This window comes from Helianthus annuus, chromosome 3, assembly GCF_002127325.2.
Source record: "Helianthus annuus cultivar XRQ/B chromosome 3, HanXRQr2.0-SUNRISE, whole genome shotgun sequence".
NCBI lineage: Eukaryota > Viridiplantae > Streptophyta > Magnoliopsida > Asterales > Asteraceae > Helianthus > Helianthus annuus.
This window is the reverse complement of record NC_035435.2, coordinates 119,670,156-119,688,438: the sequence shown is the minus strand read 5'-3', so window position 1 is coordinate 119,688,438 and position 18,283 is coordinate 119,670,156. Positions and strand designations below refer to the sequence as shown.

The window sequence follows — 18,283 nt, the reverse complement described above, 5'->3', positions numbered from 1 at the left end:
TATATATATATATAGTGGAGGGTTCAAATGAGAAGAAATTTTTTGTAAGAATAAAAAAAACAATCTTCAACCAATAAGAATGCTTCCTTTTTACTTCATTTAATTTTTGTATTTAATATGGGTGTAAGGGTATATTGGTAAAATTAGATAGATCATTAATTGTTAGTCTTCCTTTTTAATAGCTAACTAAATTAAAAGTGTAACTTATTTTCAAAAAATTATATTTTTTCAAAGAAGAAAAAGAATATTTTAAAGTGTAGGATAAATTATGAGGTGTGTAGGATGAATTACGAGTTGTGTAGGATAAATTTCAGTATGTGTAGGATAAATTTTAAAAACGTGTAGGATAAATTTTGATGTGTCTAAGCAAAAATTTTGTGTGGAGGATGATAGTCTTTATGATTAATTAATTAGTAAAAAATAATAATAAATGAGATGAGAGAAAAACTATTTAATGTTTTACAATTGTACCCTTTGTTCTTTTTCTTCTCAATTTAATTTTCTTCTCAAATGAACCTCCCCATATATATATATATATATATATATAGGTAGAGGATCCTGTAAAAAGTGCTCAAAGTGTGAGAAGTGTATTATAACACTATATATAATACTATATAACACCATATAAACACCGTATAACAATATGTAAGACCATATAATACCATATAACACTATGTAACACTATATATCATTATATAACAAATATAACACTGTAGGTTGTCTATAGCATGTCTATGATCTCAATTTCTCACACTTTAGGCCCTTTTTACACTATCCTTACCCTATATATATATATATATATATATATATATATATATATATATATATATATATATATATATATATAGGAGAAGGATGTATAGAAAACCTACTTTAATTTAGAAAACCCGGGAAACTCAAAGCTCCCGATTTTTTTTTTTTTTTTGAAAAAATTTACACATGTTATATACATGTTTTTAAGGGTTTTGGGCAAAAAAAATCAAAAAAGCGTCGAGTAGATATTAAAAAAAAAATAAACAAGTTTTGGTGTAACACATGTTACATTCATCTGATATATTTGTAACATGTGTTACACCAAAACTTGTTTATTTTTTTTTAAAATATCTACTCGGCGCTTTTTTGATTTTTTTTGCCCAAAACCCTAAAAACATGTATATAACATGTGTAAATTTTTTCAAAAAAAAAAAAAACATCGGGAGCTTTGAGTTTCCAGGGTTTTCTAAATTAAAGTGGGTTTTCTATAGATACTTACACTATATATATATATATATATATATATATATAGGGTATGGAGAGTGTACATTAATCCAGAAGTGTAAGAAGTGTATTATAACACTATATAACACCATATAAACACCGTATAACACTATGTAACACCATATAACATCATATAACACTATGTAACACTATATAACACTATAGTGGGAAGTGACACTACAATGAAATTCTGGCTGGACAATTGGATTGGTGATAGGTCGTTCAAGGAGAGATACCCGAAGTTGTTAAAAATCGCAGCAAACAAACAAGTGAAGATAGCAGAATGTGTGGTACGAACAGAGAATGAGTACTAATAGAATATCGGGTGGGCTCAGCCACCGAATACAGACAATGGATGGGCACAGTGGACCAACATGTTACACCTACTTAATAGCGCGAAATTCAAAGCAGGGGAGGACCGATGGGTATGGAATGCAGCTGATAGAGGAGAATTCTCAGTGGCAAATGTCAGAAAACAGATAAACAAGCAGGACGGTGTCGGAATTGAGGAAGAATGGAAACATTGGAACCATTGGATGCCGCCAAAGATAAATTACTTCACATGGAGAACTACGCTTCACAAGATTCCGGTGAAGCAGGAGCTGATTAGGAGAGGTATACCAGTAAGTAATCCACTTTGTTCCAGATGTGAAATACGAGAGGAATCAGCTGGCCATTTAATTTGTGAATGCACCATGTCAAAATCAGTATGGAGGAACGTACTTGTATGGCTAAAACTACCATTGTCCAATGAAATTCGTTCTTGCAATGAGGCTTTAGAGTTTGTGAAAGGTTTAACAGGATTTGTGAAATAGAAGAAAGTTCTAAATGTGGTATTTCAAACGACTATGTGGAATATATAATGAAAAGGAATTCGACGGCTACAACCGCACCGAGAACATAGTAGAGGCAATAATGTCAGATAGCTTTATCTGGCTAAAGAGTAGATCAAAACTTCAAGATATCGTATGGGAGAGATGGGTGATTTCAACATAAGAGACATAGTGAGATAATCGTATGTAATTGGGGTTATATCGTATTGTTTTAATTTTCCGTGTGTATTTTATACCGTACTTCGGGTTTTTACAGCATATGCTGGCCTTGTTCTATCAATCATAGAATCTTACCGTTAGAAAAAAAAATTTGTTGTCTACAAGTAAGTTGCAAGTATATGTGTTTCACTATCTATTTAATTTTGATTCAATATCACACACTCCAAAAAGTATTTTGAAAAAATGATGACGATGGAGACTATTACAATTCACCACTAAATTCTAGGATGAAATAAATCTTAGGAAGAGTTATAGCGTGTAAATCACCAACGACCTTATAGTTAGCCAACAAAAGTCATTTATACCCCTCATCCAAACCAAGATCTATTGGAACCAGTTAGGATAGTATACTAATACATAAGACTGACTCATATATAGGGCCAACATGATCCAACATATCAAAGATAGTTTAAACTTTAAAGAAAGACACAAAGATAATGAAGAGTATAAGTCTTAACATAATATATTAGACCTACAACATACTAGACATGGGAGTATGACGTAACTTAGTCGATCAAGAGTATAATCTCTTTTGGCACATGCGCTTAGGCCCTATACCCTCCCCTATGTAAAGGATGTTGTAAGACTAGAAGGTATGGTTTGGATGGGCTTGGAGGGGATGAGCCGCCACATAAGCGCCACGTAGGAGTGGCTTGGAGGGGATGGACCTAGGGGGGTGGGGGATGAACCCCTTTATGTATATATATGTATGTATGTATAGGTATATGTGAGAGGAAAAGGAAAAGGGAGGCACGGCACACCCGGCGGTGGGTGGCCGGGTTTGATGAAAGCCGGAAGAGGGGGGCGGTGTGGGGGTCCGGCGCCGGGCCAAGCCGGGCCAAGCCGGCCCCCATACCTTCTAGTCTAAGAGCATCTACAATGTATTAAGTACACAGGCGTCACCTCAACATCACATCAGATTTTCAAACTTTCTCAAAAACTTCCACTTTATTCACCATATACGAACTTTTACAATCGAGCACACCGATATACATTTGTTAAGTGGATGTTATTAAATTCACCTTACATCCACTCTTACAATATTTTGCTTTATCTCATGTTTTTAACACTATAAATAAAACATTATCTATTTGGGCGAGTGTGACTTGAAAGAGAAAAAAGTGACAGAATGCCCCAATATACAAATATAAATCCTTACACTAATTTAAAAAAAAAAGGCTCATTCCATTCTAGGTTTGATTGGATACTTCCCCTTATGTCTAAACATTTCATTCGACTTATTTTCAGTTTTAAAACTTCTCAATGGAGGGGAGAAAACTTCTGAGATCTCTTTAAATTTTTTTATAAAGTTATTTATAAAAAAAATTGTTTAAGCAAATTCAAGTATATGATTATATATTACTTTAACGGCCAACGAATACTATACAAGCCCGGTTACCCGGGCAAACCTATTGGCGAAAGGCCATTCACGCCCTACGTAAGCAGACAACGCTGATGACCAGCCCGAAGACCCACTATCGTTTTAGACCGTCATAAAATGCCTCCGTTACTCCCACCTCCGGTCACCTAACGGGTTCTTTACAAGCTCTAAGCTTGGAAACACGGGTCTAACCGAACAACACTCATAAGGGAAATACAAAGAGATTGTCTAGAGTGCATTCATCATCTAGAAGTAAAACCATAACCAAAGATAGGCATCACCACTCTAAATTCAGCAAAAATCATCCATAGAAACAAAACCACAACAGTTCATACCGAATAAAATGGTATAGTGAATGCAGTCAAAGTTAAAACAATTTTCATCACCTGCCTTTATTCAAAACCAAAAACAAAATCTCTCCGCAAATTCATCTCTTAAAAGTACCACTAAATGACATATGATCAGATCAGATTCATCCCGAATGTGGAGGGGAGCCACCATTTTCTTGATCACGGTCATGATCATGCTCATGAGGTGAAGGGGAACGCGAGTGTGAATCTCCTCCTGGTGTTTTAGAACCACCTGCATTTTTTGACGATTTTGAAGGTGACGACACTGAAGAATGGTGCGCATGGTGAGTTTCACCGTACGGGAACGCAGATGGATCAATCATGGGCATGGTAGGCAGACTCATGCCGTAATTGTATGAATATCCCATAAAAGGGTGATCATATTTACAAGTTGGCCCGAACTTGCAGATTCCATAAAGACTATAATATGAACACACCGCTTGCCCCTGCATTTCGAGCCACATAGTGTTTCAAGATTTTAGTAAATAAGCACTAGACATTGTGTCAGTCTGGTTGGGTATCGGGTTGAAAACATGCCAGGTCATGTAGGACGGACCTCCAAAAACCCTTTTGTTTATTTATAAAAAAATTGTAAATAAATCGAAGTCTTCCAATAAATACAATTTAGTACTTCCACCCCTTTGACATGTTTGACAAGGCCTGTAAATGAACCGAACGTTCATGAACGTGTTCGGTGGGAAGTTCGTTTATGTTTAGTTATTTAATAAACGAATGAACATGAACAAAAAAAATATTTGTTCGTTTAATTAAACGAACAAACATTAACACGTTTTGTTCGTTCATTTATGTTCGTGAACGTCCATTTATGTTCATTCATCTATGTTCGTTCGATTGTGTTCGTTTAAATTTTAAATTTATGTTCATTCATCTATTTATATAAATATGAACATAAAACAGGCTTTCTACTTTATGTTCGTTTATGTTTGGTCAATTATGTTCATTTTTGTTAGTTTATGTTTGTCCATCTATGTTTATTTGTGTTGTTTTATGTTTGTTAAATTATGTCCGTTTAAGTTTGTTTATGTTCATGAATTGTTCGTTTCGGTTTAAACGAACGGCCATAAACGAATATGAACATGCTCATATTCTTAATGAACAAACATGAACAAAAAATTGTGTTCGTTTATATGTTCGTTTTCGTCTTCGTTCGTTTCTTTACAGGCCTATGTTTGACCCGTTTAACCAGCTAAAAGTAACCCAAATAGACCTATTTGTAAGTCGAAAGTGCAACCTCTAATAAGCACCATATGTTTAACATGAATAGAGTAACTTACGGGTCTTAGAGGGAGGCCAAGCGGGCCAAGGGAACTAGCAGCCATTTGAGCCATCTTCTCTTTTGGATGATGATACTTGCACTCCAGCCCGTATTTGCAGATTCCAGTGTTCATAAAATAACGACATTCCGGTTCACCAGGTCGCTCAGGCAGATTAGAAGCAGGAGTTAACGAATAGGTCTGGTCCATCGAACCCGACCTACCAAAGACACTAGCCGACGTCACGGGGCTCAGACTTCCCTGAAAAGATAACACCACCAAACCATATAACTATAACTAGTTTTTGGTGCTTATGGTTAGGGCTGCAAACGAACCAAAGGTTTAGCGAACAGTTCGTGAACCGTTCAGCGGAAAGTTCGTTTGTGTTCGTTCGTTTATTAGACAAACGAACACGAACAAGAAATTTCGTTTGTTTAGTTAAATAAATGAACATGAATAGAGGCCACGTTTGTTTACGTTCGATTGTGCTCGATGGTTCATTAGTGTTTTTAGTTTTTATATTTTATTTAAATACTTCAAAGATCCGACAAATAAAATATTAAGTGTCAGTGTATAATATATTATGTTCATGAACGCTTGTTTGTGTTCGTTCGTTTCCATTTGTGTTCATGAACGCTCGTTTTCGTTCGTTGCCTAACATTAACGAACGAACACAAACAATTTCATTTCCTTAACAAACGAACACGAACATAAAATCTTGTTTGGTAAGTGCTCATGACCAGTTCGTGAACACATATATTTCTTAACAAACGAACACAAACAAGGTCGTGTTCGTGTTCGTTCGGTAAGTTTGCAGCCCTAGTTATGGTTAAATAAACGAGAGATGTATATACTTACCATGTAAGTGTTCCAACCTTGTGTAGGGCCAATGCCTTGAGAAGGAGGGAGAATAATCGGTAAGTAAGTTTGCGGATCGGAAACATATGTCGGTCTAGGTAATGACCATGCAGAAATACCGGACGAAGGTACAGGTGTCGATGCATATGGTACACCTCCCCCATCCACTGACGGCTGTGGGTGATGAAACTTGCATGACACTCCAAATTTACACGATCCAGTTCGTATGTAATGAGGACACGCCTTCTCTTCCTAATACGTTAACATTAATTAGCATCGTTAAAACAATATTTAAACCGAGTGATTATTAAAATTTAAAACATACATACCTGTCGCATAGGTAGCCCGACCATGTTCAGCACAACGGGTCCAGCACCATGCCTATCACGAGGATGATTGTATTTGCAGGTTGATCCATATTTGCAAGTGCCCGTCTTTAGAAAATACTGAAAATGATAAAAAGTTTAATATCAGATGATTTTCTAATTCCGGTTCTTGATGTTGTTGCAACTACGCCTTTAAAACACAAACATCCAAACACCTTGTGATCACCTTACAATGACATTTAGGGGTTCTTCAAAGTCGAAAAAACTTCCACAAACAAAGTTGAAAAAAGAAAAAAAAAAAACAGAAAAGGGAATGCAGACAACAACTGACTACAACAAAAATGGTTATGTATTCCATAGAACAATAACAGTTTCAACTAAATAAAGTAATTTAGGATGTTCGGTTTCAAACACGATACACATCAATAGTCAGTTAGTCAGTCACAAACAAAATTATCCTATATTTCAAAATGCAGACAACAATTGACTGCAACAAAAATGGTTATGTATTCCATAAACATGTATGAACAACAACGTACCACACAGTCCGGTTCCCCAACTCTTTCCGGAAGCTCGCCTCCATGTTGATTCACCTACAAAGCAATGAACATACATACAAACATCATGCATCAAACTACAAAACCGATAATCTTTTCGCAACTCGATTAATCGATATAAATATTAAACCAAAATTTAGAAAAGGGTTTCTTTCTTTACCTGCCCAATGTGAGTTGGATGATTAAACCTGCAACTATTTCCATAACCACACATGCCTGTCCTTATATAAAATATACAATCCGGTTCACCTGGCCGGTCCGGATAACCGCCCACCACACCACCATCTTCTTTCCCATCTGTCTGGATCCTCAACCTCCTTACAGCTTCTAAAAATCCGAACTTTATATTAAATATCAAAAAATTTATGATCACAGTCAAAATTACCGTACGGAAAAGTAAAATTCAAACACAAATTAGGGAAATTAACAATTAACAACAAATGAACCAAATTGAAACAGAGTAACATTAAATAAACACATAAACTTAACAAATTAGCCATTTAAAGCATGATCCCATCTTCAAAACTTAAAGTTGCTTCAAAATTAAGCATCAATCTTCATACCCAACAAAAAAAAAACTAAATTGCTACAAATAAATGAATAATAATAATAATCATACCTTCAATGTTATTAACAGAGGGATTCGAAGAAGAATTAGCGATGCTACCATTCCTCTGAACACGCCGATTATCCGGCATACCAATAACCTTTTATTACTCTTTATAAAATTTATATTAATTTTATAAAAATCAACCACAGAGTATGATTATTCCCCTGTGCTCTGCTTCTCCCCTGTTTTTTAATCAAACCCAAAACGACGTAGTTTTGATGAAAAAACAGAAATTAATTAAAAAAGACGATGATTATAACCGATTTTGACAGATTTCAGAAACAATTTGAAACAAAAGAAGTTGTTGTTGATGATTGATTTGAAACTGAAACCCTAAAATTTTTCATAAATGAGAATGATCCATCAAATGTGATGAATAATAATATTATTATTATTCTTTCTTCACCTTTTCCATTTGGGTAATTTCCCACAATTTCCCCTTCTCTCTCTCTCTCTCTAACTTTCTCTCTCTAGAAATTCTTGATTTTTAGTTTTGGATCTCCTCGATCTCGAACAAGAATTTTGCTTATTATTATTATTGTTATTGTTATTATTAAATATTAATAAATTAATATTGAATAAATAATTGTTTTTCGACTCGTGTACGAATGGGAAATGTTGTCGAGTGTCAGTTGACTAAATAGTCCTGTGAATCTAGAAGGTAGTGGGATTGTACTGAAGGGTGTTTTGGTAATTTCGTCTGTGATATTATACGGTATTTTTGGGTTCGGAAATACTGAGAATATTTTCTTGTAGAAAATCGTCGCCGTTGAAGTGGCGGGAAAGTGGGTGGCGTGGAGGAGAAGGTAGCTAATCCTGGCCGTTGAGGGGTTGATTGGGACACGTGGCGGTGGATTAGTGAAGGTTATGGGTTAGATGCGTGTGTTTAAGTTGATGATGTTGTTTTGGTTTTGGGTTTTTAATCCCTTGATTTATGGTTTTGAATTTGTAACCCCTTGGTTAATATGTCTTTTAACGGTTAAGTCCCTAAAGGAGATTTTAACGTTTTTAAACATTGGCGAGTTAGTATGATAGCTCTAAACAATGTTGAAGTACAATGTTTTAAAATGTCACCGGATAATCCGAAGTTTGATGGCTTCGGGTATCACCAGTTTGTTAAAAAAAACAACACTAGAGCACTAGATTATTGATTTATTGGGACATCTCGTTGTCGATATACATTCCAACGACATCGTATCAAGTATTTGAATAACTTGACATTCATCGAGTATATCAACGATAACTTATAAAAAACAGTACTAATATCAATGTGCATACTGTTGGGACTAATCTTGTCATAACTTAAAAGTTGGAGGGTGCTAAGTGTTTTAGTTTATTTTATTTAGGTTTCCTAATTCTAGTCTATGGATGTTTTCTTGGGCATCAAGGTTTATCAGATAGGTTTATCTAGTTTGTTTATTTATTTATTTTATTAATAGAGTTTGAATCGGGTTAGGACTAGAATAAGTTTAGTATAAATAGACGGTTAGGGTCATTGTAATTAGTGTGCTCTCATTGATAAATTAATAAAAGAGTCGAACAAGTTTGTTCATATTGCGTGTTTGTTTATTCGATCAAGGGCCTGATTTCCAACAATTGGTATCAGAGCTTGGCGGTTTTTAGAGTCGTTTTCGAGAAGGGGGAGCACCCCTAGCGGGGTGCAAAAGCGTTATGGCGGTAGTTAGCGGCTGTCCAGGTGGTGTTATAGTCGCTGAATTAGCGCAGAAACGATCCACATACTTTTGAATGGCAATAGACGGTGCAAAAGGCAACGAAGGTGGTGAAGATTGTCTTGTTTGTTCCGCATGGTGGGATCTGGATGAAGTAAAAGAATTATGTGGATGAAGGTCACATGGGATTTTTTTTTTTGTTTTTTTTTTGATAAGTGAATTCCATGGATTAAAGCCATGTGGGATTATTATTTTTTTGAATTACATGGTTTGTAATATTAAGAAATTCCTTCATTGAAAAGATTAAAAGTTGGAAGTCAAACAAGGAGGTTTTTCTTGGGATCAATACTACGGGAGGTGGCTGTTAGTGGTGAGTAAAGGAGGAAGATAAAAGGCTGTTCGGATGTTAGTTGCGGGTTTGCGCAGCTGTTATACAACGGTGACAACAGCATAATGTTTTGTAGGTGCCTTGATTAACTTGGTTCGTGATAAGAGGAGACCGGTGGATGTGCGTAAAAAGCGGGCAGAAAGGATCCGTCAAAGCAGGTGGCTTTGGATTCGTCTCGTTTGGCAAGAAGAAAACGGAAGAAGCGGGTGGCTTGTTTTCTTTGTCGGTGGAGAGCCTCTTGAACAAAGGTGATCGGAAAAAGGTAAAGAATGGAGAAAACACGGTGTGACATTATGGCGTTGGAGTTCAATCGGGTGGCTTTGGATGTGACCGGGGAGAGGTCGTCGATCTGTGATGAGTCAAGATGTTAGTGAACGTTTTCAGCGTAATGCCATGTGACGTGTTACAAGTGTGGTGATTTGTTTCGGGTTGAACCGAGAAGACTTTGGACGTGATCGAGGTGAAGATCGTGGGTCCGGGAGAAGTCGAGATGGTTCGAGAGGAAACATGATTCGGGTGTCATAAATGAGCGGTGTGAACAAACCGATATGAGGATGATGAACCGGCTCTAATGTGAAGAAAGTTATTGACAAGATTAGGGGGGTGATTGTTGGGACTAATCTTGTCATAACTCAAAAGTTGGAGGGTGCTAAGTGTTTTAGTTTATTTTATTTAGGTTTCCTAATTCTAGTCTAGGGATGTTTTCTTGGGCATCAAGGTTTATTAGATAGGTTTATCTAGTTTGTTTATTTATTTTATTAATAGAGTTTGAGTCGGGTTAGGACTAGAATAAGTTTAGTATAAATAGATGGTTAGGGTCATTGTAATTAGTGTGCTCTCATTGATAAATTAATAAAAGAGTCGAACAAGTTTGTTCATATTGCGTGTTTGTTTATTCGATCAAGGGCCTGATTTCCAACACATACATGAAGACAAAAGTTGTTTGACTAAGAGGCAATACCACATGCCTAAGGCAAGTGGGTTAACAATAAGCGATTGCCTTACAAAGCATTAACAAAAACTAAACCAAAATGGTGACCATGATTATAAATCTTTCTCGATGAGGGAAAGCCATTCAGTACACTCTCAACCACTATTTCACTCTAGCATTTACTCTTGATCACAAAAAAGGATAATTACTCTTACGTCGTTGTCCGTTCACATCAAGAGCCTTCCTAAAATCCAAACAATTGATTATGAAATTATAAAACCAAAACATCGAGTATATGTTCAGTTGTAGAACGCAACTGGACCAAGTGGTGACAACTAAAAATCGTCATAGTTCAGAACTTTTCTTTAAATTACTCTTTGCCTCTAGTTTCTGTTTTAAGGGTTTAAGTGTTAGAATAAAATACAAAGTCTTCTAAAAATAAAATGTCCTAAGAAGGGTATCAAACATAGTCCGATTGACCTCATTCAAACGGCATTTAAACCGTCTCATCGAACTCTAGGATATGAGATTTTAGGTTTTCGCTTTTGGAAATTTAACTTGTAAAATTTAGAATATTTGTTTAGATTCTCGTGTCTTTTTTATTTATCATTGTGGTTTTTTTTATTTGCGTCATTGTGTGTTTTTTGCAACTCATCGTGTCTTTTTTCCTCGACATTGTGTGTTTTTTGCAACTCATTATGTCTTTTTTCCTCGACACTGTGTTATATTTTGCTAGATATTGTGTTATATTTTGTGATCCATTTGGTATTTGTACATCTTTTTAATTTGGCAAATTAGATTTAAATAATCCCAACTCACTGTTATTGGCCAATAATAATCCCAACTCATTTAGTCACCAATAATAATCTGAACTGTTCACTTTTGTTTGTAAAATACTCTCACATTAAAAAACTCTAATTAGGTTAAAAAATTGCTAATGTGGTTTGACATGTGTGCACTGACATGGCTGGTTAACATCTTACATGTGTATATAATCATTATCAGCCTTATTTGCACACACAATCGCACTCTCCATCAAACCCCTAATTCTACCAATTGGGCAAATTCAGTCGATCCCCAAACGAAAACATGAGCTCAAACTCTTCATGTCCTTCAATTTGTTCACAAAACCCCAAAATTTTTAGACTTGGCACCGATGTTAATGTTTATTGTAACCATGAATTGCTTGCTATTCGTAGGGTGGCTGGAAATCGAAGCTCAAGGCAAGGTGAAGAGTTTTACGGATGCCCTCTATGGCCTGTAAGTTATTGAATCTGATTGGCAATGTGATTTCATCACTTTCTCAAACTTTAACGGGTTGTTTTTAATTGCTTGTTCATTTCAGCGATCTGATTGCAAATTCTTTGTGTGGAAACAAGAGGTGGATGCTATATTAGCAAGTGAATGCAACTGTGGGGTGTCTGAGATGAAGAATGCAAGAGTGGCAATAGAGAAGAGGGTGTTAGAAGAAGAAAATCGGAGATTAAGAAAGCCTTCAAAGAAAGCATGTTTTTTGGCAGTTGTCCGTATTGCATTATTAATGTATTGGTTATTTTGACATGTTTTATTATGTAATGTGTCCTTTTTCCAAGCGATGTAGTAACTGCAATGACTTTCGGATAATTATATGAATCTTGTTTATGCATGTTTTTTGGCAGTTGTCTGTATTGCATTATTAATGTATTGGTTATTTTGACATGTTTTATTATGTAATGTGTCCTTTTTTCAAGCGATGTAGTGATTGTAATGACTTTCGGATAATTATATGAATCTTGTTTTGACTATGAATTGGGTTTTGAGTATGGTCACAAAGTCTGGACACAATTGACCAACACTTAATACACAATTGACCAAAATGGACATTATGCACCTACAACATCTGGACACAGTTAACATTAAAACCTGGACACAAATTAACTACCAGAAGACATACACATATAAAAACTAACTGATAAGATCTGGACACAAAATAACTACCAAAAGACATTAAAATCCCAAAGTACAAACTACAACCAGTTTCAACATCCCATACGAGGTAGTACAAGTCTTAACCAAAACCATAAGACAGACATTATAGTTCCATCCAAAACAGGGTATTACTAAAGCATTAAACAACACAAAAGCATATCAACAAAAGTCTTCATTCAGCTGATTGATTTGTGGCTTTTGAGATCTTTTTTGGCCTGCCCCTCTTAGCTGGCCTCTGAGTTTGTTGTGATGCTACATTCCCCTGTGATTGCTGAGTGGACTGAGAAACTTGTGGGGCTGCTGTTGACTGAGAAGGTTGTGCATCAGCTGACTTTTTAGGCCTGCCCCTCTTTCTTGTGACTTGGTGTTACGCCCCATATGCTACTTAATTCGACAAATTAAATAAATAGGAAAATTTTTGGAAATTTCGGCATGACCTATTCGTTTAAAACCATTAACCACCTGTTTACACAACAACTTCAAAGTTTAACAATCTTGACAAATCCCAAAACGGACAAATCTTACGTTAGACACGACATGACTACAACTACTAAGTTTTTACCCAACGACAAGATAACAACATACTACATAGACTTAAAATACATATGACCACAACTTAACCCATTTCAAAAGTAATTTATAACGGAAGCGTAAGGCGGGCGTAAATCAAGTGTGCACGTTCCAAGCCGTCCATACGCCTAAATCGAGGATTTACCTACATTCAACAACAATTTCAAAGATGTTAGTCTTATTACTTATTTCGCTTACAAAACCACTTACTAGCCGCATTCATTTGAATTCATGGTTATCATTACGCATTCGATTTACCCCTTTAATGGGTAAGCTTATCTTCTCATAAAGAGATTCAACCGTATCGTTTAAACACTTGATCCATCTTATCACACCGACTTCGTTTAAACACCGCTTCCATGCTTAAGATCCATCTTTGGAACATTATTGGATCGATTTTACCATCGTACGTGGTAGGCTTACATGCCATGAAATCTTTATAGGTGCATCGTTGTTCTTTACCTTTACCCTTAGACCCTTCAATTAATTCTTTCAACTCTTCGATTTTACTTGTCATCATGGCATCCACAACTCCCAACACCCGACTCTCTACTTCTTGAGCTAATCGTGGAAGATTAGCTTGCATAATCTCTTCCGCTACCTCCGCGACCCTTTTGTTAAACACTTCTTGACGAGCCGTGTCATCATCTTCGTTAGCGTTTCTTGCATCAGCCATCTATAAAATAGCATTTACATTCATCATTACAACAAGCTTTCCAGTACATGGTAATTCATTAGTCCGACTTTACCATATTAACGTTCTTATATTCTAGTCTTTATCATTCGTTCGTGTCTTTTGGCACCTTACTTTCATCTTTTACAATTCGGTTCATCACTTTCTATTTTTTACGAATTCATTCTTGTTGAATTCACTAATTGTGGTTGCATACACCTATCAAGTCTTATACGAATTCTATTTAGTCATGAAATAAGTTCTTAGATAGCCCGGCATCACAAAACGTGAAAAACAAAAAAAAATCAGCAATCGGCATTGTGTAAGCCGTCGGCGACGGCTAGGATGCCCGTCGGCGACGGGCTCTTAAAATAGGCGTCGGACATTTTTACCCGTCGGCAGGGTGTTAGGGCGTCGGACGGGGGTATGGCGTCGGCGACGGGTGTATGGCCGTCGGCGACGGCCATCCGTTTGTTAGTTCGCTGCAGCTTCATTTTTTTAACATTTTAATTCTTTCTCGGGTCCGTTTTCCAGCCGCGCTGGTCCCGAGACTTCTTATTCCACCCCCAACATCATTTTATAGCATACATAACTTAAAATCTCAATCCGCGAATATATTATACATTCTCATACTAAACGGATAGTTGAAACTTTACCTCGTTGACGATCTCGGAGCGAGCACACTTTTGCGTGAGCCATCGGTTTGAGTTCAAGCATTATCATTCTCGCTCAAATCCCTCAAACCTTGGCTCTGATACCAACTTGTTACGCCCCATATTCTACTTAATTCGACAAATTAAATAAATAGGAAAATTTTTGGAAATTTCGGCATGACCTATTCGTTTAAAACCATTAACCACCTGTTTACACAACAACTTCAAAGTTTAACAATCTTGACAAATCCCAAAACGGACAAAGCTTACGTTAGACACGACATGACTACAACTACTAAGTTTTTACCCAACGACAAGATAACAACATACTACATAGACTTAAAATACATATGACCACAACTTAACCCATTTCAAAAGTAATTTATAACGGAAGCGTGAGGCGGGCGTAAATCAAGTGTGCACGTTCCAAGCCGTCCATACGCCTAAATCGAGGATTTACCTACATTCAACAACAATTTCAAAGATGTTAGTCTTATTACTTATTTCGCTTACAAAACCACTTACTAGCCGCATTCGTTTGAATTCATGGTTATCATTACGCATTCGATTTACCCCTTTAATGGGTAAGCTTATCTTCTCATAAAGAGATTCAAGCGTATCGTTTACAACCCGGTAATAACGGGTTGGTTGCTTTCGACATAAACCTTTCGTTCTACCCGTATAACGGATTGAACTTCATGCATCACGATTTTTGCTTACACGACCACCCGTTCTAGTCGGGTGGCCTCATATCCTTACTCGACCTAGTTGCATGAACCGGTCGACTAGCATAACATAGCATAATTCTTTGTTAGCATAAACAAATCCGCAAGGGATTTGCTATTCGTTTACTAGCACCATACTCACTACAACATAGTATAAACAATATAACAAGAGTGGTCCAAAATAATTATTAACAATTAAAAGTAAACTTTCGTATGCAACGGAACATACCTCGGTCTTGTGATCCTTCCGATTTCTTAGAATTCGAACCTTCTTCCTTCACACCTAGATCAACATATTCATTCATTCGTTTAGTACCCTAACTTTCACTCCATCACGTTCCAATTTACACATAATTACTCTTTCAAGCATTTCATCGAACACCTAGTGTGCGTTACATTAATAAAGCATAGCATACAAGCATTTTAAGCATGACTTACTATTTCATCCTATATGTCATCACTACTCAATCTAATTCTCACAATTCCTTTAATCTACAACAATTTATCTAGCATTCGGGTACTATAAGCTGAATTACACATCAAATTACATATATTCATCATTCCTATAATCTTCATATCCATAACACAAATTTCACAAAGTGGGTTTATAGAGGCTTTCTTTCAATTAACCAAAATCAAGCATGATTTCTACTCTAGGGAGTATCCTTAACATCTAAACAACACAAATCATATCACAATTTCATGATTGGGTTGAAACCCTAATTCTTCAAGTTATCAAATCCAGAAATTCGACTTACCACTTGATTGGGTATGGATAAATGATCCAAATTTTACCACATGCAAGTGATAAACATCGACTTTTCCTTGTTGATTTGGTGAATTTGGTGAGAACAAGGGTGAGCCCTTGTTTTTCTTTGCTCCAGGTCGATCCACACACGTACAGTGTGTGGGTTTTGTGGTTTAGTCACAATTAACCTCACTAATTGATAATTTTTCATGTTCCCCCCTCAAAGTTTGTAAATTTGTAACTATAAATCTTAAAACCCCCTTTTTGATACCATATTACCATTCAAACTTAATCATATTAAGTTTAGTATTATTTATCGTGTTTTTCATTTTTGGGGTGTTACACTTGGCTACCTTCAGCTACAGGTTTCTTACATCTTGAAATGTTGTGGCTTGGCTACCTTCAGCTACAAGTTTCTTACCTCTTTCTTAACAAAGAAGCAACACTTTCTTTTATGGAAAGATACATAAACCCTAAATGGACAATCCTTAACACAAGTAACACCTATTCTTCCAAGCCTGTTGTTGTCACTTACTGATATTTTAAGATTCCTTCCATTCATAACATCATAGCTTCTAAATGCATCTTTAACAGCATCCCTAGTAGGGAACCGTGTACCAACTACCAAAACCCACTTAGTCCAGTCAGTATTTTCACTTACAACTGGAACAACCACCTTGTACTTCTTTTCCCTAATGTCATCATCCTCACTCTCTCCTAGTGAATTAATATCTCCATCTGAGTCCTCATAGCTGCTAGCATCACTGTATTGTTCTTCTTCAACAACCTTGTTGCACTTGAACTCTTTCAATAATTTTTCAACCAATTGTTTCTTTGATAAATTGTTTTCCTTTATAGCAGCAACAGATGCCCTCCACTCCTCCTCATCATCATTTGTACCAGCATCTTCTTCGGATTCATCTGGCCTCCAGACAGCATCTTCCTCTTCACTTTCTAAAGCAGATCCACCTTGTCTTCATCAGATCCATCCAGTACAACATCAGGTACAACATCAGCTATAACATCAGGTGTGCTTGTATCAGGGCAATTGAATAACTGTGCCAGTTGTTTGGTTGGTGTTAATAGCCTGCTTGCAAGAGTCTTAGTAAACCTTTTCACAACTGGTAAGGCTTCTGATTGGGCTTTTGGTTGGGCTTCATTTTGGGCTACAGTATGGGCTTCTGGTTGGGCTTATGGTATGGTCTCAAGTTGGGCTATCATTTTATTGGGTTGGTCATCTAGTCCAATAGACTTACCTTGTGCATACAGATGTAGTATATGCCTGGCATCTTTATCCCCCAAATTCTTCAACATATCGATCACATCTTTGTCGTTCTTCAACTGCAAAATACCATCAACAAACTCCTTTCCAGGCATCAAGTAATACATTTCAAAATCCTTGCTTTTGTAAGACCCACCTTCAATCACATAATCTATCAACTAAAAATAGGATATCTTGTCTACTTCAACTTCAAACATATAAGTTTCACCTCCTTCATAGTGAAATTTTGGCTTTTGTTTCAACTTCCCACCATGCCACGCTTTTACAATCACTTTGTCATCCATCCTAATGGGTTTACTAGTGGATTAGGATTGAATCACAGATAAACTAGAAGAATGCACTAAAAAACAAACCTGATACAATGACTTGATCGTTTGCTCTCTCAATTGATTAGGGTTTAGGGGAATCATGATGGTCTGTGTGTTTATTTGGGGATAGATAGGGTTTAGGGGAATCGTGATGGTCTGTGTGTTTATACACAGATGGCTTTAATGTTGGGTTTCTTTTATAATTAACCAGTCACGTCAGTGCACACATGTCAAGCCACATCAGCAATTTTTTAACCTAGTTAGTGTTTTTTAACGTGGGGGTATTTTACAAACAAAAGTGAATAGTTTGGATTATTATTGGTGATTAAATGAGTTGTAATTATTATTGGCCAATAACAGTGCGTTGGGATTATTTAAATCCAATTTGCCTTTTAATTTTAGGAGACTTTGTAGGATAACTTTACCATCTTTTTTAAATGTACAATAATAATCCTATGGGAAGAAGGAATAACAAGTTGTTATTAAAAAAATAAATAGCAATCAGGCTATAGTTATTATTGACAAGGTTTCTAAAAAATAAATTTTAAAACTTGTTACTATCTGGTACGAGTTCATTTACTTGTCATATCCAATAAAGGATCAAATGTACCTAAATTACTATTTTATTCCATAGCTATTATCCATGTCAAATTACCTAAATCCTATTTGCTTCCATGGATCTTATATTATTTTATCAAAAAA

At 36.1% G+C, this 18,283-nt stretch overlaps 2 protein-coding genes and 1 long non-coding RNA gene across 4 annotated transcripts; 1 reads left to right on the top strand and 2 right to left on the bottom strand.

Annotated features, from left to right (window-relative positions):
* The first annotated feature begins 1,631 nt into the window (after positions 1 to 1,631).
* Positions 1,632 to 2,072, top strand: LOC118490487. Its single transcript, XM_035988148.1, has one exon. It carries the CDS (start codon positions 1,632 to 1,634, stop codon positions 2,070 to 2,072), a length of 441 nt encoding a protein of 146 aa, XP_035844041.1.
* A 1,879-nt stretch (positions 2,073 to 3,951) lies between these two features.
* LOC118490651 (zinc finger CCCH domain-containing protein 66-like) lies at positions 3,952 to 8,275 on the bottom strand. Of its 2 annotated transcripts, none has more exons than XM_035988416.1 (7): positions 7,675 to 8,275; positions 7,216 to 7,382; positions 7,038 to 7,091; positions 6,502 to 6,618; positions 6,173 to 6,424; positions 5,336 to 5,575; positions 3,952 to 4,486 (listed from the first exon to the last, which is right to left on the bottom strand). In XM_035988416.1, the coding sequence occupies exons 1-7, from the start codon at positions 7,751 to 7,753 to the stop codon at positions 4,163 to 4,165; spliced, it is 1,233 nt and encodes a 410-aa protein (XP_035844309.1). In that variant the 5' UTR covers positions 7,754 to 8,275; the 3' UTR covers positions 3,952 to 4,162. The 2 variants fall into 2 exon arrangements, with proteins under 2 accessions (XP_035844309.1, XP_035844310.1); XM_035988417.1 differs by having other exon boundaries at positions 7,216 to 7,395; positions 7,675 to 8,190.
* Positions 8,276 to 13,047: 4,772 nt separating this feature from the next.
* On the bottom strand, positions 13,048 to 16,138 carry LOC118490650. Its single transcript, XR_004889764.1, has 4 exons — positions 16,002 to 16,138; positions 15,473 to 15,526; positions 13,655 to 13,868; positions 13,048 to 13,337 (listed from the first exon to the last, which is right to left on the bottom strand). It is a non-coding gene; the product is annotated as an uncharacterized LOC118490650 (long non-coding RNA).
* Between the last annotated feature and the right edge of the window lie 2,145 nt (positions 16,139 to 18,283).

What these genes read in the sequence shown, in the direction of transcription:
- LOC118490487 (XM_035988148.1), top strand. Translation starts at nt 1,632, where the DNA reads ATGTTACACCTACTTAATAGCGCGAAATTCAAAGCAGGGGAGGACCGA.
- LOC118490651 (XM_035988416.1), bottom strand. Translation starts at nt 7,753, where the DNA reads ATGCCGGATAATCGGCGTGTTCAGAGGAATGGTAGCATCGCTAATTCT. An exon ending in TTGGGGAACCGGACTGTGTG is followed by an intron (nt 6,619 to 7,037) that starts GTACGTTGTTGT and finishes TATCATTTTCAG; the next exon opens with TATTTTCTAAAGACGGGCAC. An exon ending in TTGGCCTCCCTCTAAGACCC is followed by an intron (nt 4,487 to 5,335) that starts GTAAGTTACTCT and finishes CTCGAAATGCAG; the next exon opens with GGGCAAGCGGTGTGTTCATA.